Source organism: Lissotriton helveticus, chromosome 3_1 (genome assembly GCF_964261635.1).
Source record: "Lissotriton helveticus chromosome 3_1, aLisHel1.1, whole genome shotgun sequence".
In the NCBI taxonomy this organism is placed as follows: Eukaryota; Metazoa; Chordata; class Amphibia; order Caudata; family Salamandridae; genus Lissotriton; species Lissotriton helveticus.
Window position 1 is genome coordinate 324238957 of NC_136061.1, and position 26665 is coordinate 324265621.

At 48.2% G+C, this 26665-nt stretch overlaps 1 protein-coding gene across 4 annotated transcripts in view; it reads right to left on the bottom strand.

Annotated features, from left to right (window-relative positions):
* The window catches only part of ALDH3A2 (aldehyde dehydrogenase 3 family member A2), a 518837-nt gene that overhangs the window by 305162 nt on the left and 187010 nt on the right, over positions 1-26665 (bottom strand). For all 4 annotated transcript variants that reach the window (XM_078679908.1, XM_078679906.1, XM_078679909.1 and 1 more), the window contains exons 4-5: positions 21665-21750; positions 17293-17501 (exon numbers count right to left, since the gene is read on the bottom strand). In XM_078679908.1, the coding sequence (XP_078536034.1) occupies positions 17293-17501; positions 21665-21750 (295 nt within the window). The remainder of the gene's footprint in view (positions 1-17292; positions 17502-21664; positions 21751-26665) is intronic.

Below are 26665 nucleotides of genomic sequence, written 5' to 3' on the forward strand. Positions count from 1 at the left end.
GATAAATCTGTAAGAGACATTAGTTAGTGATAGATTCCTTACCTTAGAATATCCCCAGGCGTCAGACTGGATCCGGAAATTTTTCGCGTAGCAGTACCCTTGCGCGTCGGTAGGCGTCGTCTGCGGCTCCGCGTCCGTCGTCGGCGCCGTGATGACGTCGTCGGAGTACTTAGACGCCGCCTCCGCGTGCTGACGTCAGTTCTTAGACACAGCTTTACCGCGTCAGAAGCGCTGAGCCATGTTAAAAACCAACACTGGTGCCATTGAAACTAGGGCCCTGAAAGGGGATAACCCTAACCCGAGATATCGGTTCGCAGAACGGGGAGGATGGGTGGGTCGGTAAGGAATCTATCACTAACTAATGTCTCTTACAGATATATCGTTACACAAGTAGTAACTTGTGCATCTGAAAGAGACATGTTAGTGATAGATTCCTTACCTTAGAATAGATACCCCAGCAATACCAACCCCGGTGGTGGGTCTGCGAACCAATAATCACACCAGAAAGTCCTGGAGGACAGAACGGCCAAAGAAGCCATCCCTCCGGACTTGGCTGTCAAGGCAGTAGTGTCTTGCAAACGTGTGCAGCGAGGCCCACGTAGCTGCCTGACAGATGGCTTGTAAGGGCACTCCCCGGCCCAGGGCAGTTGTAGTCGCCGTGGCTCGGGTGGAATGAGCCCGCAATCCAACAGGGGGCTCCTTTTTAGCCAAGGAGTAACATGCCTGGATACACAAGATGAGCCACCAGGAGATGGTCCTTTTGTGCACCGCTTTCCCCTTCTTAGCGCCCACGTAACCAACAAAGAGTTGGTCATCCACCCGGAACTGGCGTGTGCGATCCAAATAGAATGAGAGCGCACGTTTTGGGTCCAGACGGTGGAGCCGCTCTTCCTCTTTAGAGGGATGCGGTGGCGGGAAGAAGGTTGGCAAGGTGATAGACTGCCCGATGTGGAAGGCGGTGACAACCTTGGGCAGGAAAGATGGCTTAGTACGCAACACAACCTTGTCCGGATGGACAGAAAGGAAAGGAGGAGTACAAGAAAGGGCCTGGAGCTCACTCACTCTCCTGTCAGAGGTGATGGCAACCAGGAAAGCAGTCTTCAAAGTAAGAAGGCGGGGAGGACAGTTGTGAAGTGGCTCAAAGGGAGCGCACATCAGAAACGTAAGAACAAGGTTCAAGTCCCACTGAGGCCCACGTAGCTGCCTGACAGATGGGAAACAAACGGAACAGGAGAAAACGTGTGTGTGGAGCCCTTAAGAAAACGATTTACAATAGGGGACTTGAACAAAGAAGGTTGATCACGAAGCCTTAGAAAGGCTGAAAGGGCAGAAAGGTAGCCCTTGATAGTGCCCAGAGCAGAGCCCTGCTGGGCAGGAGAAAGAAGGAAGAGAAGAACCTCAGAGAGAGGGGCAGCAAGAGGATCCACAGCCTTTGCTGTGCACCATGCCACAAATCTGTTCCACCTGCAGGCGTATACCGACTTTGTGGAGGGACGCCTGGCTGCCAGAATGATGTTACAGACTTCAGGAGGCAAGTCAAATGGCCTCAACTGTCGCCGCTCAATCTCCAAGCATGGAGGTGGAGACTGGACAGGGTCGGGTGGAGGACCGTCCCCTGCTGCTGCGACAGAAGGTCCTCCTGAAGAGGCATACGAACCGGGGGATCGACTGACATACTGAGTAGCTCTGGATACCAGTACCTTCGTGCCCAGTCCGGAGCCCAAGGATGACTTGTGCCCGGTCGCGCTTGATCTTCTTCAGCACTCTGGGCAGAAGTGGTATAGGCGGAAAGGCGTACAATAGACCGCAACTCCACTCGCGACGAAAAGCGTCTCCGAGCGAGTGCCGCCTTGGCGTTCTCTTCGGTGGCGAATAGATCTAACCAAGGCTCTCCCCATCGCTGAAAGAGGCCTTGCGCCACGTCAGAGTTCAGACGCCATTCGTGATCCATCATGCACCGACGGCTGAGCTCGTCCGCCCTGGCGTTCAGAGAACCCGCCAGGTGTTGAGCCACGCCCTGGCGTTCCAGCCACTGCCAGAGGCGCAGAGCCTCCTGGCAAAGTGTCCAGTACCACATGGCGGTGGTGTTGTCCGTGAACACCTGCACCACACTCCCCCGGACAGAGGGGAGGAATGCTTTCAGTGCTAGACGAATCGCCCGCAACTCCAAAAGGTTGATGTGGAGCTGGGCCTCCGCCGGAGACCAGAGGCCTCTGATCTCCGCCTCTCCCATATGGCCTCCCCAGCCGTGGAGGGACGCATCCGTCACAACTACGTGCTCCGGTTGGGGAAGGGAGAGGAATCTGCCGCTGACCCAATCGCGGTCCGTGAGCCACCACTGCAGTTGTCTCGCAGTGCCCTCCGAGATCAGGATGTGGTCGGACAGGTTGCCCTGATGCTGGCCCACCTGAAACTTCAGGTCCCACTGCAGAGCCCGCATCCGCCACCTGGCGCGATGCACCAGTAGGATGCAGGAGGCCATCAGCCCCAGAAGCCGCGGCGTCAACCTGACCGAAACCCGGGATAAAGGCTGAAAGAGTGGAATTAGAGCCTGAATATCCCGGACCCGCTGTTCGGGAGGATAAACCCGAACCCGCGCTGAGTCCAGAACCGCTCCGATGAAGAGGAGCTTCTGAGAGGGACACAGGTGTGACTTCGGCACATTGAGGGAGAACCCCAGCTGGTGCAGGAGGTCTGCCGTTGTCTGGAGGTGGCTGACGACTGTTTGGGGCGATCCCGCCTTCAACAACCAGTCGTCGAGGTAGGGGAAGACTGGAACCCCTAACCTGCGCAGATGAGCTGCGACCACCGCCATCACCTTTGTGAACACCCGTGGGGGCGCTGGTAAGGCCGAAGGGGAGCACGGTATACTGAAAGTGCTCGTGGCCAACCGTGAACCGCAGGTAGCGCCGGTGGGCCGGCAGGACGGGGCTGTGGAAATAAGCGTCCTGCAAGTCCAACGCTACCATCCAGTCTCCTGGTCCAGGGCAGCTAAGACCTGAGCCAGTGTCAGCATTTTGAACTTCTCCTTCCGGAGGAAGCCGTTGACGTTCCTGAGGTCCAAGATAGGGCGTTGGCCCCCTTTACCCTTCTTGGGTACCAGGAAGTAGTGGGAGTAGCAACCACACCCTACTTCTGGCCCAGGAACGCGCTCGATGGCCCCCGTGGCCAAGAAGGCCGTAACTTCCTCCTGCAGAAGCCGCAAATGATCCCCCGATACTCGGTGGTACTGCGGTGGCATAGCTGGAGGGGTCGCCTCGAAGGGGAGGAAGTAGCCCCTTCGGACGATTTGCAGCACCCACCTGTCCGACGTGACAGTGCGCCAGTGGAGGAGGTGATGGCGAACCCTGCCCCCCACTGGCATCACATGGGCCTGAAAGCACGGACTAGGAGGGTTTCGAGGCGGATGCTGCGGGGGGAAGGTGTGGACTGACCTCGCCGTTGACCCCGACCGCCGCCACGGCGGTTTCCACGGCCGCCACCACGTTGGGTATTACCCTGCGGAGCGTGGCTGGCAGCACGTGTGGGTACACCCCTTCCGTGGCCACGAAAGGAGTGAAAAGCAGCCGATTGCTGGCGCGGGGCCGAGAGGCCCAAGGACTTGGCCGTAGCCCTGGAGTCCTTAAAGCGCTCAAGCGCATGGTCTGGCTTGTCGCCAAAAAGGGGACGGCCATCAAACGGCATGTCCATGAGTGTATTTTGGACATCAGCCGAGAAGTTGGCGGACCTCAACCAGGCGTGGCGACGAATCGCCACCGTCGTTGCCATCGCTCTGCCCAGAAAGTCAGTGGTATCCAGTCCACACCGGATCGAATAACGTGCCGCATCTCGGCCTTCCTCAAGGAAGCCCGTACCTCCAACGGGCATTCTGGCAGCACGTCCGCGACCGTGTCCCACAGAGAGTGGGTGTAACGGCCCAAGAGGCACGCGGTGTTGGAAGACCGCAGTCCCAGACTCAGGGAGGAGAAGACCTTCTTGCCGTATTGCTCGTACCTCTTGGATTCCCTGTCAGGCGGCGCCGACGAAAATGCGGTCTGGGAATTTGAGGCCTGGATCACCAGGCTCTCAGGGGTGGGGTGGGTGGACAGGAAACAAGGGTTCCTATCTACAGGCGAACCTGTAGCGGGCTTGGACCAAGTGCCCAAAAGAACGTCGGTCAAGGCCTCGTTAAACAGCAGCAGAGGCTCGGCTGAGCATGACTGCGGCTTAAGGACCTCAGTGAGGAGGTTAGTCCTCACAGCCGCGACGCGGAGCTCCAGGCCCAAGGCCTTGGCCGCCCTCATCAACACCACACTATAGGTTGCCCCCTCCTCCGTAGCCACGGTAGGAGGTGAGACAAAGCCAGTGTCCGGCGAAGTGTCCAGACCACTGGCATCCCCAAGTTCACCTGTCCATTCCTCCTGGGACTGACATTCACGTGTCAGAGGGTCCTCAGACCCCTCCCAATACTCCTCATCACCCATCTCCTGGTATTCAGGGTTAGTAAATGATGGGCCCGGTTCATGGCAAGTGAACTCTCCGAACGGCGTCTGAAGCAGCGCCGGAGCCGGGTCGAGGGAGGCATCGGGGACGGCGCTGCCCGAGGACGGCGCCGGGGGTGACACCTGAGGGGTCGGCGCAGGGGAGGTCGTTAAGTCCACCAGAGGCGATCCGGATCCGGATCCAGCGGGGCCCTGCGGCGCCGGCGGCGTCGGAGCCGAAGCACCCGACGGCGTCGGGACCAAAGCTCCCGACCCGCTAGGCCCCCCAGACGGGTCTGCTGGGCCCGAAGGCGCCGCGGAGCCCGTCGGAGGAGAGAGGGACCTCATGGCCATGAGGAACCGCTCGATCTCATCCGGCGCCGCGTTAGGCCCAGGGACCAAAGGGTATGAGGCCGGACGCAGCACCTGCGACTCCGACGGAGCCCCGTGGGCGGTGTCACCAGAACCCCCGGCCGCGTCGTGCGAGCGTCGGGGGGAGTCGGAAGAGCGATGATGACGTCTCTTCGACTTCTTGTGCTTACCTGACGACTTCGACCCGGAGGAGTGATGTCGACTCCCGGAGCTCCGATGGCTCCACTCCCGCGACCGGTCCCTCGACCTCCATCCAGACCGGGACCTTTCTCGGCGCGGGGCCGACTGCCGGAGTTCGAGCCGCTTACGGGACCGCTCCCGCCTAGCCTTCGAAGTCAGGGCCCGACAGTCGGAGCAGGTCTTGTCGTCGTGATCGACACTGAGGCAGTGGAGACACAGACGGTGAGGGTCGGTGACCGACATCAGTCGGTCGCAATCCTCACAGGGCTTGAAACCTGGCATCCCTACCGGCACCGTTCGGAGTCGAAGACTTCGAAAAAGGATGATCAAAAGATCAAAAAAGGTTAGTCAAAAAGTGACTAAGGTACCACTTTTTCCAGATCTGCGCTGCTGGCGTGGAAAAAAGAACTGACGTCAGCATGCGGAGGCGGCGTCTAAGTACTCTGACGACATCATCACGGCGCCCCCGACGACGACGACGGACACGTAGCCGCAGACGACGCCTACCGACGCGCAAGGGTACTGCAACGCGAAAAATTTCCGGATCCAGTCTGACGCCGGGGGATATTCTAAGGTAAGGAATCAGATGCTGCATTTCCTTATAATTCGTTTTCCATGATTTGGTTTCCTCCAATGTATTTATCAGCTTTCATTTTTCTATTAAAATAATTATTTTTAAATTATACACTTGTGCATAAAATATGAATGGTAACCACATAGAATATAGGTAATGCAGCAAGACACGTCATGGAAATCGAATACAACCTGAAAAATTCTACCACGGTTACGGAGTTAATTTAATCCTCAAGCTATTTCTTCTAAATGCTATGCTACGTTTTATTTGCGTTTAATTTTGTTACACTTTTATCAAAGTGCGTTAAATTAACCATCATGACCACCATTAATACTGTAGACAGTTCAATTACATACCAGCATACAACAGCGTCATATAGCATATCAATTACAATACATATCAATAATAATCCTTTGTTTACTTGGCTTTGAATTTCATTACCTCCACTCTATATATATATCCCCCAGGTAGATCAATTTCACAACTCACTGTCTGTTATATCAGTATCTTCACATAGTGTGTAACTTTTATTTCACTCCCATGTATCTTTGAGGTGTAACTTCGGGTGTACCAAAGCACTCTAGATCTCCATCATTGTAAAGTAATATTCCATATCTTAACTATGTATCCGCAGTAAGTATCGCGGAACCCATCCAGATCACCACTAACTGTGTTTTATGAAACATTAGAGCCAGAGATCTAAATCTGTGAATGTTATATGGAAACTCCTCATTAATAACCAACCGCACCATTTCTGGAGAAGGTTGTATATCGACTCCAACCATTTCGGATAGTATCCGATACACTCTAGTTAGCCATGACTGGGCAATTCCATGTAAAGTGCAAAAAAATACATTTATAGCATTGCAGTTTTTACACTAGATGATAGAGTTTGGGGAAAATTTGTCTATAAGTTCTGTGGTATTGTATAGACTATATGAATTTAAAATGTAGGAGCTTGTGCTTATAAGTAAATCATTGACTTGTGCGATACTGAAATGCGACTTTTTTTCTATAATGGCTCTCTTTGTGCCATTCTAATTTAGCAGCATAGTCCTGAGCCACCCCATGACGATTATGTTATTATGCATGAAAGACTGGTTTGCTGTCATCTCCCCCGATATAAATTTTGTTACATTCACCAGCTCAGTTGGGGGAAGTCAGGGAAAACTGTGTAAGCATCTTGTCTGAGCCAGCGTTTTAAGACCACTAATTTGCCAAATCCCCATTACTTTTGAAATCCTGAATGTTTAAGAAAGTTAATTCCGGAAATAAAAGTCTCCCATCATAATAGTAAGCTTCTGAAGCAGTGTTTGGGATGAGTGTTCCATCAGGGGTGCTTGGAATGTATTATGTGCAATACACAAAAGGAGAGTACAGTGTATCCAGCCCCCTATATTTTGCGATTTCCCACCATTCCCAGCCTGTAGTAGCTATTATATCAGCTTCAGTGCAGCATATTTGGGTGTCTACAGCTGCCAGATTTGTTTTAAAAACTCTTGAGATAAGTAGACCGGTACATTAATGTTATGATTTAATTATTTTAATTGATTTTATGATTATAATTAATGATATTCGGCCAGCTACTGACAATGGGAGCTTGATCCATCTACCTACTTGTACTCAGATATCCTCCTGAACCACTCTAAAATTCTTCTGTATCAGCCCAGTCATCTCTCTGATAATATAAACGCCAAGGTATATCAGTCCAATCGGTGTCCACCAAAGAGGTTATTCCGCTGTTCAGGGGCTAGTTTTATCTGTTAGTGGGAACGTGTCGGACTTTTAACAATTGGTTTGCGGGGGCAAATAGCCAGCGAAAAAGATGCTATCTCCAAGTATATGGGCTGTATTTTCAACTGAGTTTTAGATATATAATGGTATCTGCATATAATGATACTAGCAGCGTTTCACGTTTAAAATAGATTCCACCCCCCCCATCTCCTTAGGTGAATGAAATTCAAGTGACCAGGACACCAACAGTTCAATCAATGTAAGGAGCAAAAATCAGTTGTGAGAGTTGGCAACTCTGGCGGTGCCTCTACCTATGGAAAAAGCTTCAGCTTGCACAGCGCTCAATTTCACACATGCTATACATGGCTGTGTATACAACAATGTGATCCTATCCACTTAAGCAGCTGGTGCATGAACTCACAATCGAATGCATCAAACGACTTCTCCACATCTATTAATATTGCAGCTGCTGATATTTCGGGGTCCATTCAATGGAATATAGCCATCAGTATGCCTAAGCTAAATGCATTTAACTTGTTGAAGAATAACCCCGGATTGTGCGAGGGGGGACACATTTTTGCATTATAGAATTGTAATTTTTTTTTACATTTCTTTTTATTAACCATCAGAGTCGACTTTACAGAGCATTGAAAATGTACACATAGTTCGAGTCTAGAGCAATCATAAGCATACATATACAGGTAAATGTGGCTAACAACAATGACTATGGTGTAAGATGGTCGTCCGAGCCAGGATCAAGGGGGGGAGCATAGATACACCCATGGTAGGTGTTCGATTTGTTCCATATAGAGGACCATTTCTTGGGACATCCACGGGAGACATAGACCATCTTTTCCCTAAAAATACACCAGTTCATGTAATTTTTCCAGGAGTCCACCCTGGGTGGGTCTCCCACCCCCCACAACTGCGCAATGTTTTGTTTGGCTATAATCTGTCCCAGCGTAGCCCAGAGTTTGTCCCTGCTATTAAGGTCAGTGGGCTCCCAAATATTTAAAAGATACCTTTGGGCCATTTGGATACCCCAATGCATCACTCATGCACTCGTGACCAGTAGGACTGGATAAGAGGGTATTCCCATAGAATGCGCATAAATGAGCCGAGCTTCCCACATCCACATCTACAGCCGTCCTCATCTACCTTTCCCATTTTAACCAGGGTTGGGCCACAAACATAGACCAGGTGGAGGATCTTTAGCTTGACCAGGCGCAGTCTATTAGAGATTGCAACCTCCCTCGGGGAGGCCAGAGCCTCCTACCACTCCTCATCATCTATCTCCAATTCATCTCCCTCACAGTGGCGCCTCAAGCGCATCAGAGGATCTGGAGTGTTGTTTATTAGCTTTTTATACGTCAATGAAATAACCCCATCTGGCAGGTAACCGTCCAAGAGTCTGTCCTCTAAAGGTGAAGGTTTGGCTGTAGTGCATGTCTGATTTGCAGATATCTGAAAAGCGCCGAATCCGCGAGCTCGTGGCTCTGCCGCAGAGCGGAGAACTGTATAATTGCACCGTTTTACCAAAGGTCTCCAATTGTGGAGATTCCGATCAGGTCCCTCTTGTCAAACCCTTTTGTGGTGCCTATTGTACCCAATCGTTCCGAGTCCCATAGAGGGGTAGCCAGAGAGAATTTTTAGTCCCACCCCATGCTCCTGTTTGCAACATGCCAAATTGCCACAATGCTTGGTCGGTCCCGTAAAGTGATATCTCTGGGGCCTGGAGTAGAGAACTCTGTAGTAAGTGCCTCCCAGGTAATAACCACTTTTCCATTCTATATGCCGGGTCATCACCCTGTCAATATATACACAGTGGTTAATGGCCGCCAGGTGTGCGGCCCAGTAGTATTGTTTTATGTCTGGTAAACTAATACCCCCGTCATACCAGCCCAGGACCACCATCTGTAGTGCTATGCGTGGCCGTCCATCCCATAGCAGATCTCGCTGCAGACTCTCAATCTCGCCAAAGTATCTGGCTGGAACTAAGTCATGGGGATTTTGCAGAGCGTATAGAAAACGCGGCAGTGACATCATTTTGAATAATGCCACCCTTCCTAATAGCGAGAGCAGAAGTTTCTTCCAGGTGGTGACATCATTTTGTAGTCTATTGAGTGTGTGGGCGGAGGGGGAGTAAAATTTGCTCGTATCGGAGCCTGAGGTCCTCTGTGATAAAGATGCTCAGGTAGCGGAAACCCTCTTTTGCTATTTGCATGGGACAGTCGTGAGGTAAGGGGGAGGGGGAAAATCGCCACTGAGAACATACAGGAGGGACTTACCCCAGCTAATCCTGTACCCGGAATATCTCCCAAAGATGGTAAAGATGTCGAGCACGACTCGTAGGGACGACATGGGGGAGCCCAGCAATAACAGGACATCGTCTGCGTATAACGAGATGGGGTCCTCCCATCCCACCGTCCACTTGAGTCCTCGGATGGAGGGACTGCAGCGGATCCACGCCGCCAGGGGTTCTAGGAAGAGGGCAAAAAGTAGAGGCGAGATGGGACATACCCGACTGGTCTCCCGATCCAGGCAAAAAGCCTCTGATTTTTTATTATTAACTACCACGTGCACCAGGGGCTCAGAATACAGGAGCTGCACCCAGCTAACGAAGCCAGGTCCAGAGCCCATCTTCGTCAGGACAGCGAAGTGATAAGACCACTCTATCATGTCGAACGCCATGGAGGCATCCAACGAGACCACTACTGCCCCTTCTCGAATTGTGTCAAGTCTTCCCAGGACGCTGTGAAGGCACTGTAGGTTCAACGCCGTATTACGATGAGGGATAAAACTCGATTGGTCGGGGTGTATAAGCTTACAGTTCACTGGCACGAGGCGGCTTGCTAACACTTTGGCTAGGATTTTGAGTTTGGCGTTTAATAAGGAGATAGGTCTGTAAGAGAAGCATTGATTCCTGGGTTTCCCCTCCTTATGGATCGTTACTATTGTGGCTATATACTGGTCGTACGGTAGGAGCCCCTTCTCTCGGCTCTCATTGAACATAGCGCGCAAGTGGGGAGCAACAGCACCTGGCTTCAGTTTGTAGAGCTCAATCGGTGGTCCATTAAGGCCTGTAGCCTTGTCAGGGCAAAGGCCCTGGATGGTTTATGCCAGTTCATCGTTCGTGAGGGTGCCACAGAGTGCATCCCTTTCGTCAGCTGTGAGAGTCGGCATCTGAATGTCCCTGAGGAGCCCCTCAGAGTCAGCGACGGAGAGAACGGAGGTTGAACTGTACACAGAGCTGTTATAAGCGGCAACTGAACATGAGATTGCTTGTGGGTCAATCACTGTCTGCCCCCTCTCGTCTATCAATTCAGAGTCCAGCCGATTAGCCACTTCTTTTTTATCCAACCAGGCCAACAGTTCCACGGCCTTATCCCCAATGTCATATAACATACCGGCTTTCTCTCTTCCTAGCGTTTTAGCCATGTCTGTGGCAATGCTTCTATACTTATCTCCTTTGAGTTTCAGGGTGTGGAGTGTCTCTGGTGCGAAGTCTTCCGCCACAGTTTCCTCAAGGCGGAGAATCTCACTCTCTACCTGCACTAGGTGTTTCTGCTAGTCTTTTCGACTCCCAGCAATCGCGAACAGGGCCTGCCCCCTGAGCACCGTCTTAAACGCTTCCCACAGGACATGAGCGGACTGAACCATGCCCTTGTTGTCCCGAAAGTAGTTAACAATAGTCTGGAGGAGTGTTTTCTCAACTGCTGGGTTACAGAGGTACCAGGGGTTAATGGGCGCGACCCTTCCAACCTGTCCCTCCCCCAAAACCAGATGAGCCCAGTGAGGAGAGTGGTCCGATATGCCCCTCGCCATGTGTCTAGCTTCCTGCACCTCCGTGATCGGGGTCAATAAATAGTCAATACGGGAGAGGCTTCCGAGTGCGCCAGAATAAAAGGTGTGTTGTATGGCGTCCGGGTGGAACGTGCGCCACACATCCACCAATCCCAGTGTATCCAGGGAGTCAGGGAGCCACCTTTGCGAAGATCCAATCTCCTGTGTGGGGTGGTGGTCCAAAACCCAGAGAACACAGAATTAAAGTCTCCACCCATTACCAAACAGCCCTCATGGAATGAGAGTAAGAGAACACCCAGATCTTTGAACGTCAGGCTCTGAAGTCCCGGGGGGACATACACTGACACTAGAGTAAGGGTTGAACCCTCCCAACGTCCGGAGACCGCTGCATATCGCCCCATGTCATCTACCCATGTGCACTGCACAGAGAGCGGGAAGGATTTTTTTATCATAATGCCTACTCCCCGAGATCCAGTAGTGAACCCAGAGTGTGTCACCAGTCTATAGCCCCATCTGTCCAGTGCCTTACAGGAGTTGCCAACCAGGTATGTCTCCTGGAGGAGCACCACCTGAGGGGAATGCCGTTTGACATGTTGCAGGACTATACTGCGTTTGAGCTCTTCACTCAGACTGTTGAGGTTCCAGCTTAACAGTCTAAAATGTCCGCCACGGTGGGTCCCCAGCATTACGAAAAGAGTTCATACCTATTTGCTCCAGCTCGAAGAATAGATTAGTCGACATGCGTAAATAAAGAACAAAGAAAAACAAATTAAGATCCCCAATTCCAACCCAACATCCTCCCACCCTGCTACCCTGCACTCTGGGCCTCAAACTGCCCATCAAACACTATGCAGAGTGCCTGTCGCCCGAACTGGTAACTAACTGTAGTTTAACTTGGGGGGCGGAGCCAGTTCCCACATGAACCATACCCTAGTGGAAAAGAAAATTAAGGCTCCTACTTAAGATGTAAAGGCCAATAGATCTACCATTTTTCAATAAGGTTCCCCACTTTGTAAGGACAAGCCCCTATCCGGGTCTCTACATGCTCAGAACCTCCCAGCATAGGCCCAATCATGCCGTAAAGAATTTCAGTACATGCATCTTACAGTTCGGAGACAGTCAGAGTCAAAGGGCACTCATCTTTGAGAGTTATGATCCTCCGCACTGCTCCAGCCCTCAAGCCAGTCTGCGTTTGGTTTTTCTTTGTTCGCCCTAAGTTGGCAGGGTATGCTCAGACGTAATTCCTTGCTCACTTTGCCACTGGAGTCAAGCAAGCCCGGCTGAAGACGGTTGTAATGCCAGAAACCGGTCCTGGGAAGCTTGATTCCGGTCCAGGGAAGACATGGCTTGGCAGTTCGGGCTGGACTATTCCCATGAGGCACAGGGTCAGACTGATTTGCATATGGCCATGTCTGAACTGGGGTGGCGGAGTGAGCTAAAGAACGGTGATGGATTAAACCCAGATCAGTTGACTGGGGGTGAGTGTTTGTATTGTCAACGCTCCGTCCATCACCACCTTTGGTTTTTCTTTATCTGTAAAATGCCACACTAGAATTAGGTCCATTAGTTCATAGAGTGAGGTATACAATTGTTCATAACAGATTTAAAAGTGTTTGGGTTAGCTACTAGGTCAGTGAGCACGCAACCATCCTGCCGAAAGACTTATTATCTGCGGGTCATCCTTATGTGCTTTTAGAATCCCGCTAGCATCCTACTTGTCGATACATGCCAGCTCACGTATAGAAATGTGGCTACAGCAACATTTCGATATGTGAGCTGGCATGTGTCGACAAGTAATATGGGTAACCTGCTGCAATGAGGTATATAATTCTGCAGGCATCGACCAACTCAAAGTTACATCATCTTAGCCAGTGCTGCACTGGTTTGTGAGGTGGATCTATTGGGCTTAACAGATGTATCCAGCTGTGTCAAAAATACTAATCTGAAATCGCCTACCCACAGATTAGCATGCTCCACAAACTTCTTTCATACTACAATTAACTCACTGTAAAAGTTCAGTGAGCCAACAAGGCACCCATAAACATTACGCAAATTTATGTTTCCATTATCCATTCTTTGAATATGAAGTTCACATTTTGTTTTATTCAAATGTCCTCCCCCACTGGAGTATGTCAAAAACAAGGAGGAATATCTGTCATCCCTGTGCAGTTGCACAGATAAGCAGTGCTCCTAGTGGTATGTGAGTTTCTTAAAAAAAAGCCACAATCACCCTTTGTGTCGTGTACAAATAAAGCTGATCGATTTTAGAGTGGTGCAAGCCCTATCGTGTGCAGTCACGTTGGATCAATTATGTCCTATATACATTACTATGATGTATATGCAAAGTCTCAGTGGTTTAACAACCACACACTGAGAAACATTACAGTGAAATACGACTTAGCATGTACATCATAGTAATGTATATAGAAGTCCCTTAAACATAACTTGTTCTCCCATTCCGACCCCAATGGCTGGTAAATATTACCTCCCCAAAGTTTTCCAATTATCAACCTGGGCAGTGATGTTCATATTCACCATTCTGCGCCCTATGGGATGGACGAGATGCAAATAACTATTTTGGAGATTGCATCGATCCCATAGCTTATACTACAGTTTTGCCCATACGTAATCCTTCTATTATAAGCGGATGCCATGCGGTCAAGCAGCAGAATACAAAATATTTCTAACAAAATAGTCTTCATTCTCAGTACACTGACAGTGAGACAATTACATTATTGGGTTTGCTACTCTCCCAATCAGTACAGTTATTGAAAACAGTCTCCTTGTTGAGAGAACAGGTTTCCGTCTATACTAAATGCAAACAACAAGCAGAGATATTAAAAAATATAATAGTCGTTATCGATGCAAGGAGGAAGACTTTTCTGGCTACTGTGACCATGGCTCGGGTTACTGGCTCCTGGCATGGACCCTCCTGCGGACCTGAGAGGAGTGTCCAAAAATCCCTTCACTGCCTCTAGCTAAGTGTAAAGGATACTTTCTCACTATTCTCCACCCTCAGTTTTAAAGTGAAAATCAGGGAGTATCGGACTGCTTGTTTACAACCCTGTTTTTTTCCCTTTTGTTTTGTTTTCCAGAAATAATTTCCTAGATTCCTGCACCAACTATGTAAAGTGAGGAGAAAACGCCACTGGAGAGCCACTGTCATACTGAAGGTCAGATTGGGCCCTTTTTGGACACAGCAGTGTCTGTGTCCCTGAAACTAAGTAAACAGGCGATGATTGGCCTAGGGCTTTGATCTGGCTGGGGCCTAGGGCCCAGGAATCTGTGGAACCTTTCAATTAGAAACACAGGTGAACAGGCCCCTCTTCTCTACAAAGAGCTCCACTGAAGTGGGTTGCTCAGATTCTGCAACACCCATTACCCTGATATTATTTCGGCACAAGCGCCACTCAAGGTCGGCATGTTTACGTTTCAGCTACACTGTGTGAAGTTCTTCGGAGATGGCTGCGAGTCATGCAGCAGAGTCTTGAAAGGAGTCCTCAACATCTGACATTCTGATCTCCATCTCTGTTAATGTATTACCGTGTCTATCCTGCCTTCTCTATATCTTTGTGATACATTTGGAAAGTATGATGATCAATTGTTGAGCCAAAAGGGAGCATACTCTACTTCATTTCTTTAAGCAAGCCAGCTATTACGGATTTAGGTGGTAACTGCTGCCTGCTTTAAGACAGTGGATCGTCGCAGTCATTCCAATAAGGTGGTCTTCTCCAATGAATACCTACTCCTAATGCAGCACACAGCCTGTAATTAAAGTGTCAAACAGGATGGTCTCTTGGTTGTCAGGGAAGTCAAGTACTCATTACATGAGTGGTTTCCAGGGCTAGCACCTCACCACCACAGCCATCTCACCCACTGTGGTGGTCAATGCTGTCTTTCACATTGAGGGCCTTAAGGTCACAATCACATAACATTTTAGTCTGGCATCTAGTATCCATTCCTCAGAGTCCCACAGTAAGTCCATCACTTGACTACCTGGGCCACAATTCAGATCAGTCCCTCCTACAGCGGCAAAGGTTTAGGGCACCACCAATTTGTTGTGAATGAGCCAGTGATGGCTTACCACAGTGCATTAATCAGCAACTTTCAGTCGAGTTCCTTCTCTGAGTGGGATATTTTTAAGGATAGCCACCTGCCAGGCATTGGCTCCCAGCCCTTGTGGGCCACAACCAAGCCCTGTGCCGGCGGAGCTCAATCCCGGTACTTGACAGCGGGTGCACTAGTGTCAGCAAGCCCAGAGTCACCAAACAGTGTATGCTCTGTTATGGAGCATTCTCCTCCCAGTTATGATCTGAAGCAATAAATAGCAAGCCTGTTCTCGAGTTTCAGAGATGGTTCCAACAGTATACCTGCGTTTTCATTATCAAATAACAAGCAAGCTATTTCCTAGGACAACTTGTTTGAGGCTGGAATATCAACACTCAACAGCGGTCGTCTCCAACGACGAAAGTTGACTCTGCAAACTGGCATGACCTCTGTCCCAATGGTCCAGGCGTGCAATCCCACTCTAAAGTATGTTCTGGTACCTAGGTTTTTGTAGTACCTGAATAGCGATCTTGTTTTAGAATTTGAAAACAATAGTGGGGCTAGCAGACACTAAACCAGTGATACGACAAAAAAGACATGGCGACAAATGTGTCAACTCCATTATCATGATAAAAGCAGGCACACAACGAGCAGACATTTTTAGCATTTCTACACGTTTAAAACTTTACACTTTCCACGACACAAATAGGAACTTCTGAATAAGGCAAAAAAACTAAATAGTAAAGTCGGAAAGGATAACAAATAATGGAACTAGAAAAAGTAAGAAGAGGAATTGTCACCATGCTTACAACAATGTTAACAGCTACTAAATGTGATTTATATTTTCTTCTAATGCTTAAAACTTCTTATACCTGATGACAATTATTTTTTCAGTAAATCAAATAGAAAACGAGCAAACAATTTTTGTATATGAACGTTGTATTCGTACCCAATGGTATCCCTTTCTGTAATAAATGTATTCCAAACCTGGATGGAGGTTCAAGCTAAAAAAATTAAGTAACTGAAGTAGTATTTGAAAAAAGTATTCGCTGTTAAAAAAAAAAAAAGAGCAACTCAAAATATGTACACGTTATGCCAAGAAAGCTTGAAGCCCAGGAGAGTTAGATTGTTAGTAGCAGAATTTCACACCAACAACTCTCGACTGAAAAAATGATTCCCCAGTTTGATGAGCCCTTTCGCCTTAACACAACAATGTATGGCACACATTCACACAGGGTGATCTTTGCTCTATGTAGCAGGTGTCTTATTGTTACCCAGCTCAAAGGTAACCATGTTATCCACCAAGGATGAATGAACCCACCAGGACTAGAACTTGTGATAATGCAATCAAACACACATCCCTACAGTTGATTAATGTAACGCAAAGCCACCAGATGTACATTTACCATGATAGGAAATCACCCCTTTCTCTAGGGATACATTCTGAAACGGGTTACTTATTCAGAGCTAAGACTAGTGGATACGAGAGCATGCTTGCTGGGTATGCAAATCACATGCTACATGATCTTGGTGGTGTTTTATAGAGGCTGACCCATCCAATAATGTTCAATGTAATAACAGGTCCATTTGTCTTTTGTACCGCAATTGTGTTTAATTCAGCCATTACCAGTGCAGAATAAACTTACAAGATACATTATTCTGAGTTCTCCCAAAATCTGAGATCACAAATGAAAACAACTAAAATATTGTTTAATTTAACATCAGAGAACACATATAATATTTTACGGTGTTGGTGGTGTTCCATGGCAAAGCATCTAATTTCAAGCCAGTTCCCTTGGCTATGGACCAAGCGGACATATCTACAACATGCACATGGTTTAATGTTGTATGAGCCCTTGATAGCAGCTGTTATAACAAAGGCTGCCTAGGTGTTAGTTATAAGAATGCTAAAGAACATTATATCTGAAATTAAACATTACAAAAACACTCTCAAGTTAGTTAATTCAATATACATGCTGTCAATGTAGTATGAATTCAGACGGTTCAGCTATGTGGTAGAGCGAGGAGGACATTCATAAAAGCTTGAAAGCTTCACAACTGCTGCATCTTATCTGCTTTCACCTCAGGCCCAGTAAGATAAGACGAATAACCCGCTCTCACCTGCAAGCCGTATCCACGTCACAGTTCTTATCAATGTAGCATGGACTTTTTCCACCCAGTTCAAGGGTGACTGGCGTTAAGTGCTTGGAAGCAGCCTCCATGACTATCTTCCCCACGCTGGTGCTCCCAGTATACAAAATGTGATCAAACCTCTCCTTAAGAAGTAGAGTTGTCTCTGCCACCCCACCGTTTACAACTTGAAATGCCTCCTGTTCATAGAAAACAAAAAGTAGTCAGTCTCAGAAGAAATCTCTACAGCCAGAAGTAGTGCACATGCATGATCTCTACACAACTGGGCAGGTGCAGATGACTATTTTCATGAAAGTGGATAAGGGTTAGGTTACTTACCTAACTGATTGAATATTTTTAGAGATTTTTGGAGTGTTGTAGCAAATTTCTGAGCATGTTTTGAGGGCTGAAGCAAAGGAGCTGTATTAGTGCAAGAGAGAAGAGGTTAACAAAGAAAAGATAGTTTCTCGGCCAATGTTTAAAACCTCTATTGTGGTGTACTAATATGGAAAGCCTTAGAAGTAGAAGATCAATAAAAGATCTTTTGATGTATAACTGCTTCCACAACTACAATACAAAAAAGGTCTTTGCCTTATGACTGCAGTATGAAGGAAGATTGGGAAGCCATGAAAGCAAGTATGAATAGTTAGTGGAGAGGAGGAGGAGGGAAATACCCACTCAAAGCCGTGAGTGGGGACACAAGATGTGAATCTTTAGTCCTCTATTAAATTTCAGAACTCCAACTCAAGTCTAAGGCGTTGCGTTAGGGCATTCCTACTATGTGAAGAAACATTGTGTCAAATCATTTGTACATGTCTTTTTAGGCAGTCATACCGGGGTATCTACCTTTAGCATACAAATATGCAGAAGCTTGACTAGGAACCGATGGGTATGAGCAAGTACTTCCTTGTGAACTACATAGAGGGTGCTGAATTGTGTTCTCTCTGTCACTGAAGGAAAGTGCAGACCAGGAAATGCAGATCTGATATGGGTTTCCTGTAATGACAGTAAATCAGCCAGGCTGTGCCCCTACGGGATCTCTTGCGCATGAAGAGATACTTTTTCTGCATCCTTGTACTGAAAGCTACAGAAGCACAAGGGATATTTTGACTGGGAGTTGATGAAAAGGGCAGCTTCTTTAAAAAAGGTTTTCAATGTGGCAATATACCCTTGGTGTTAGCATTTAACTAAGTAGTGAAGTAGGGGGCGCGGTTTCGCCAGGCAGCAAGATGGTCAGGCTTTAAAGGGCTCTGCCGGCCGGACCTCTAATTCATCATTTATCCATCACCAACTGGGCTCCCATACGCCAGCCATTGCCTGCACGGGGTCCCCTCACAGCTGTGACCCTGGCTGTGGCACCGGAGTCCCTAGATTTGCCCTCTAAGCGGGACTGGTGAGGCAGCGAGTGGTGCCCTGCGCATGGCCCTGAACTGCCGACCTCGCAGGGTGGAGCCAGGCAGGGGGTGTTGTCCCCGGAGCCGGGATGTGTGCCTTTACTGCGGAGGACCCTGCAACTGTGAGCTGCTGACAACTACCCTCCATGAGCTGGCGGGTTCACCCAGGATGGGAAAGATCACTGTGGAGAGACTGATGGTGCCCATCTGCGCCTGCGGACTGCGGTTAGACCGCACTGCTCCTTTACACCGATGGCTTGCGCGGTGTGAGGTCTGGCGCTAAATCACGGGTGTGTCCGCTGGACCCATGTGGCACCATTACACCCTCACCTACTTCTTACCAACGCTGCAACCAGATAGGCAGTCAAGGCAGAGCTGTCCCAGACAGGATCGAGTGTGACCATGGCACCGCCTTTGGCTCCCTGTGCTGGGAGTCGCACAGTGAGCAGGCAGCCCTGTGCCTTCTTCTTTGGTGGCCCATTGGGAGCCATCCCATGGCCTTGGCTTTCAAGTCACTCCCGTAGCCTGTGAGTGATGGCCCTGGTTATGTAAGCAGTCAGATGTCCCCTTCCATAGGGCTGGTGATTTGGGGCAGGTGCCCCTTAACGTTTCGCCGCATCTTGCAGGTCTACTGCGACCTGTGCCTGCTCCCCTATGGTCATCATTCCATGTGTGACCGGACCTCAACATTCTAACTCCTGGGCCCTGCGAGGAGCTGCGCATTTGCAGCTTTGTGTCGTGCATCAAGGCAGTCATCTGCAGTGCTTCTGCTACTTACCCTGTGGTTCACTTCAGTGTGTTCCTCAAGGTGCAGAGACTTGCCGCCATTAAGTGCTACTGCATTACCCATTTCGACCACCTAGAGCAGTAACAAACATACCCACTTAGATTTGACTGGCAGACCCAGTTCTCTTGGCTGCTTGCTGGCTTCCCCCAATGTCTTTCTGGTGCGAGAGACTCGCCTTGGCTGCCCCCGCCCTGGCCTATTCCTCGATCACCCCTCGGCTGGTCACTCTGCAGTCCAGTAGTTGAAGGGATGCACTGTTGTACTGTTGGGCGTGGATCCTAGGAGTTTTCCTTGCTGGGCACACAGCACTTCACCCTTATCCAGTGCCTGCTGGGGTATCCTGGACTGGCCCAGATCCCAGAGGACGAGCCTGCTCATGCCCCCTGGCACACTAATTCTTCAATGATGTGGCGGATCTCCGCTGAACAACACAGGGCGGCACCACACACCACTCGACGTTCATCTTTTGCAGACTCACACTTTTGCACTCTGGATGCTCTTGCCCGCAGCTTGGTGCACAACGTGTCCATCTTGCAGCTGGGAGACCCTGCTATGTGATCATCTTTATTGTTTGCGGTAGCAGTCCTCCTCATGGTGAAACACGAGGCCAAACAATCCAAACTCTCAGATAGCAGACCTCTTACCCACCAGGCAGAGCAAGGCGAGAGCACAGAACCATTTGCTGACTGCCCACCACTAGACTCAGACTCGCACACTTTATATTTCTACTCAGACTATATTGCACCCCACTGCAGCTTTTCAGAATGGTATTGGCTTCAGATCTGTGCTGTCTGCGGTGGAACATTCCCTATGCCTCCTGTATCCACCTTGCCTGGCAATGCCCAGGGGAGGAGGGGGAGGTGGGTCACATCCTTTTGGACAGTGGTGTTTGCCACCATCCATACAAACACAGGCCACTCACCCTTCTTCACCCCTTTAGTGGGTATGTTGGGTTACGTAAAAGACACACGCATATCTTGTCGCCTCAAAGCCATGGTACTCCTGTTGGCTAATTGCAGGGTCGCAATACACTGGGGCAGGAAGCCAGACCCCTATTAAGCAAGGCTTAATGATGTGACATACTGCCAAGCACAACTGTCTAAGTTCTAGGAACTTATGCCACTGCACTGGGATGTATGGGAGTCTTTTGCTGCTTTTCACTGCGCAAGAGATTCCAATTACTTAGTGGGGGCAACAGCCAGGAATAGTGCACAATGGGATGGGAATATATAAATGTTGGTTGCCTTATTGTATTACGTGCTGTATCGTAATGTGCTACTTGTTAACTATCCATGTTTCTGTTTGTGGCCCATCTATGCGCTCCAAATGCTCCTTTTACATTATGTCCATGTAAGACATATGTTACCGAACTACAAGTATCTCCTTCAAACATGGGAGAATATCTCAATTATATGACTAAGAGAGAGAATCCACTCAAGAAATGTGCTACTCTGGGAAACACAGGCTACTGATGTCTGGACATTAAAATGAAATAGTTTTACAACAAATAGCAGAATAGGTGACCTTTGTTGGCATTCTGATGGTATGGATAACCACTTCTGAAAACAGGTCTCAATGATTACAACACATATAGAAGGGGACCAATATAACGAGACAAAGCTTGCACTCAAGAGTATCTGTGAATGTCCGTAGAATGGCCTAAATGCATTTCCTGACTACACATCATGTCCTTCAGAAAGTTGCTCTATAACAGGAAATTCCATCTAAAGAGCTGGAGCTTCTTAAATCGAAGGGACAACTTCTTCCTGAGTCCTGACACCTTCACGTAGCTCATTTACACGAACTACAGCTAAATCTAAAAGTTCTTTAATGTTTTCACATAGCGCTCAACACAGGCTATTCATAAGATTGAAGAATTGGTATTTTTTGAAAATCATTACTTTTATATTTACGGTGGCCCAACTCTGGTAGGTGCACTCACTTATTTTAGTTATCCACTCGTAATAACATTTTTACAGCGCATGATACGGTTGCTCTAGTTTTCAATATGGTTATCATCCACAAAGGTATCTTATTTGACGATAACCACACCGAAAACTAGAGTAGAAATAATAATGATGAGCATTCAATACTATGTCACTTAGTTAATCTTACAGCACATAAAAGGCTTTTGAGCCCTATCCCATATCCCGGTATATACAGGTAGGCGCAACAGACACACCTTGTCAAGGTATCTTGGGACCAGTTGCTCAATCAGATTTGCAGTGTGTTCGCTGACCTCCGAGGGCTTCAACACTACGGCATTTCCTAGGACACAGAAAAAACAATGTTGCAGCACAGAGTTTTTTAACAATACTTTGCACAGTCCAGCATTATACGACAGTATTTCACATCGCCTGCTTACTCTACAGAAACCTTACAGAGGCTTGCTATGTCCTGCACTCATCTTCCAAAGTCTGCATCTGAGATGGTTTTACCCTACACGAATGGCCCACAGTTCAAGTGAAAAGTGGAGTAAGCCAATGACTGTATCTAATAATGCTTCTTATTGAATCATATTATAGGCAAGAAGCAGGGGATTCTGAAATACTTGGCGGAAGGTTCACAGTTTGTTTGCATTTTGTAATGCGACAAGAACAGAGAAAAATATTAAAAGGTAAGTAAGGCGTGGACGAAAACGAACGGTGACCCTGTGACCACTGAGAGTTTAATCTAATGCGTTTCAGATATGACAGAGACATTAAAGGCATCTTTACCATGAGTTCGGTGAACAAAGTCAGGAGAATGAGATACCTCGTCACTTTTACTGGTGAGATTTGTTTTTTGTTTTAAACTACCACAATAGGGGGGCAGGTCACACACTTTTCTGTAAGGCTGTGCCACGGACATGATCGAGCGAGTTAGTGGAATACACGTCAAAAAACAATAGTGTGGAGGCTGCATCTTTGTGTGCAGAGCACACAAAAATGATACCTAGATCTGGAGAAAAAAAATGGTGGACTTTTGGGAAATGCAATTAGAATACCAAATGGCAGATACCGAAACCTTATATACAGCTTAGACATGCGCGGAGGATGCGCGTAAGTCAGGGAGAACAAAATACCAGAGGCAGCTCCCCTTGAAGATAGAATACTGGCAGACTCAATATCGAATAAGGCAATATCGCAAATATATAAAAAAAATTATGAACAATGATCCAGACCCATTACTGGCCCTTAAGGAAAAGTGGGAAACAGATGTTGGGATACTAGAGGCCAATGACAGGATGGAAGTCACACAGGGACTCAGGGAGGTAGCTATTAGGGCGTGCTTCAGATTGATACAAATCAGAATAATACACAGATACTACACCACTAGAACACTACTCTATGCAATGGGTAAATGTGACTCAGACAAATGTGTGAGGGGTAGTGGGGAGATATGGACAATATGGACTTGCCCAAGAATGTGTAGATTCTGGAGGACAGTGGTAGCTGTGATGTCCTGAGTGATGGGGCCGGACGTTCCAATGGAGGCCTAATGGCACCTTCTTTGAGTTGTGGGAGAAATAGCTTGGCCAAGACACACCAGACTTTGGTTGATGCTAGCAGACAGTTGCAGAAAGGAATATTGCCAGAGCATGGGGGAAGCCACAGCCACCAATGGCGAGGGAATGGGAGCAAGATCTTGATTGGTGTTGTGCAGCGTAGAAAACAATTTATCAGGGTCGGGGCGGCACACGAAAATAAGACAAAATATGGGGAGCATGGGCTAAATATAGAGGATCGTAATCATGGGATGACAACCAGTTGTAAATCAAGAAGGAGAGGACGACTTGGGGAATGCATTGCAAGAATAACTGTTGATAACCACAGAACGGGGACACGCAAATGAGGGGGGGGGTAGTTGGGATTGCCTCCATCGGGAGGAACAAATGGCAAGGAATTCTGACCTGTATTTGAGTTAATGTACTATGCATGATTGTTTTTCTTGACAATAAAAATATATATTTTTTTTAAATTTCGAATTACTCATGTTCAAATGTGTTGGTTATAGGACTCAAAGGGTAAGGAAAATCCATAGTAAATGAGCACACGGGCATGACTGGGATTTTTCATGAAGTTTTAAACGCACATGTCACAGATACAAGTTAATGCGCAGGTAACTGAGTTACATCCTGTGGAAAAATCCATAAATTTCCCTCACTTTCTCAGGATGCATGAAGATGATCAATTCATGCAAATTATTAAGAAAAAAAAGTTATTCCGTAGAAAGATGAAGAATTTCACACATTTTCCAACTCTATGCAGAAAATATATGCAATGCACAGATCTTGCAAATGTTGGGTTTGAAAATACAACCTGCTAGACCTGGCATTTATTGGCGTGATTACCCCAGACTTTTTGCCACTACCTCCCCTATTTTTGAAGAACTTAGATGCTTCGGGTACTTTGCCACTGCTGATCAGTGTCAAAGTGCAAGTGCTCCCTGTATAAAGTATAATGGTAATTGGTTGTCCATGATTGGTATGTTTGCCTTACGAGTAAAGTCCCTAGTAAAATGCACTATGTGTGCCAGGGCTGGTAATGCAAATGCTACTAGTGGGCCTGCAGCACTACTTGTGCCACCCACAGCAGTAGCCTTAAAGAGGGAACTCAGGCCTGCCATTGCAGTGCCTGCACGCAGTTTGTTAAACTGCCATGTTGTTCTGACAAGTGCCCCCACTTGCCAGACCCTAATCTTCCCTTTGTATGCACATCAGACACCCCTATGGTAGGTCCAAGGTACCCCCTGGGCAGTGTGCATTGCATGTGAAAGGTAGGACATATAACAACAGGCTGACCTGCATCTGGAGTGTAGGGGGAGGAGTAGCTCCTAGAGGTGAGAGGCCTGGGTTGCTGCCATAAAACAATTGTCTCATCTCCTACCGAGTGATTGAGAATCCAGACCCCTACTAATCAAAGGAAGATGGTGTCACTGGCAGGGAGGCACCCAGAACTGGTTTGAACAGGGGTCAGTGCCCCCTGAACAAGAAGACTTCAAAGCCATTGAGGGGTATGACTATGAGAGCTGAAGCCCATGAACTTTGTATAATGGCTTGATCAAGACTGAACAAGACTGGAGCTACATCGTGGTCAAGAGGAACTTTTGCCAAGGAAGAATAAACTAAAGAGACTGAAGGAAAAGACTGACCCTTGCTGTGTGTTCTGGGGCTGGCTTGCAGTTTGCTGTTTTAACCAAGAAAAGGATGAAGGGATTTTGCTGTGTCCCCTTGCTTGAAAGGACTTTGCTGTGCTGTGTCCTGAAGAAACGTATCCCCAAGGGCCCCGAGGTGAGCTGGCTCCGTTGCGGAAACACAGGAACACAAAAGTTTCCAAGAGAGTCTAAGCGACGCTGTGTGCATGTGCTTTTGCAGCCTGAGACCCTCGTACGGAGTGCCCTGTGATTGCGGGCACCTGGAGTCCAAGCGAGGCTCAGCAACAATGTGTGCCTGTGCTTTTTGCAGCCTGAACCCTTTGTGAGGATCGTCCTGTTATCATGTGAACCGGAATCTCAGTGAGTCTCAGCGACATAGTGTGCGTGTGCTAGGTGCAGCCTGAGACCTTCGTGAGGATTGTCTTGTTAACGTGCACACCCGGAATCCAATTGAGTCTTAGCGACGGTGTATGCGTGTGCTCTGTGCAGACTGAGACCATCGTGAGGATTGCCTTGCTAACGTGCACACCTGGAATCAAAGTGAGTCTCAGCCACGCAGTGTCTGTGTGCTTGGTGCAACCTGAGACCTTTGTGAGGATTGCCTTGTTAACGTGCACACCCGGAATCCAAGTGAGTCTCAGCGACGCTGTGTGCGTGTGCTTTGTGCAGCCAGATACCTTTGTGAGGATTGCCTTGTTAACGTGCAGACCCGGAAACCAAGTGAGTTTCAGCGACGCTGTGTGGGTGTTTTTTGTGCAGCCTGAGAACTTTGTGAGGTGTGTGGTGTTCGTGCTCCCGAAGCACAAGGGAGTCTCAGCGACGCTGTGTGCGTGTGCCTTGTGGCAGTCTGAGATCTTCGTAGCCGTAGCGGCCCAGACCGGCAGCCCCGGAGGAGCTGAGCCGCCGGCCCGAGCCCGCCATTGCCAATTCCTAAAGATTGCATCGGAGGCCCAAGTCCTTGGAAGAGGAGAGGAGAGGGAGGTCGCACCCCCGATCTAACGTGCGTCGACGCCTGGGGTGGTGTGCCTGCTCAGAGGGAGACGCTCTCGGCCTCTCTCTCATTCCGGCAGCGCGAGCCTCTGCCTCGGCTCGTATCGCGGCCCGTACTGGCCAAGGGAGTGGCAGTACCGGGGCCGGTGTGCCGAGCTGCACTTTTGATTACACCATACTCGTGTTGGGGGCAACTGTTGACAGAGGCTAACTGAGAGTCAGCACGATTGGCGGAGTGACCGCCTAAGGCACCGTGATCGGTGCTGGAGGGTATTACGCATTACTCTATTTCTGCATAACTGAGTAGCTGATTAGCGTATTACACCTTGCATCATTTCTGCATAACGAACTACCTGATTAGCGTATTACGCATTGCATTATTCCTGCATAACGAACTACCTGATTAGTGTATTACTCATTGCATTATTTCTTCATAACGAAGTACCTGGGTGTTGCGTTACGCATTTCATTATTTTTACATTGCACAGTGCTCGATTGTTGTTTTACGCATTGTATTAGTTTTCCATTGCACAGTGCCTGATTCTGGAATTACAAACTGCACAACATGGTATTAGGACTACAGTGGAATGTTTAGAAGTGCTCATTAATATCACTAGAACTTAAAAGTGCTGGCCTAACAACCAGCCAGGTGGAATATTACACATACTCATATGTTGGATTTATATTGTTTGGTCTTATCATATATCTTTTTATATAAAATGTATACTCGTTTTTATAAAACGTGTGTGGAGTCCATTTGTGGTGTCATCATTGGGTTGCTGTGAGCATGGTTGCAAATACTTTACACATTTGCCCTGAAGATAAGCCTGGCTGCTCGTGCCAAGCTACCAAGGGGGTGAGCGGGTGTAGCCTAACGTACCTACCTCAGCCAACCAGGGATCCCGGGTCTAACACAACCATAATGTGTTGTCAAAACAAACATTTACATAGATATTGAAACTAAAACTACGCGCGCTTGGGAATGTTCTGAATCAGGTAAGAAATCATATTTTCCCGATGCACAGCTATATACTACATAAGCTGACATTTACATCAT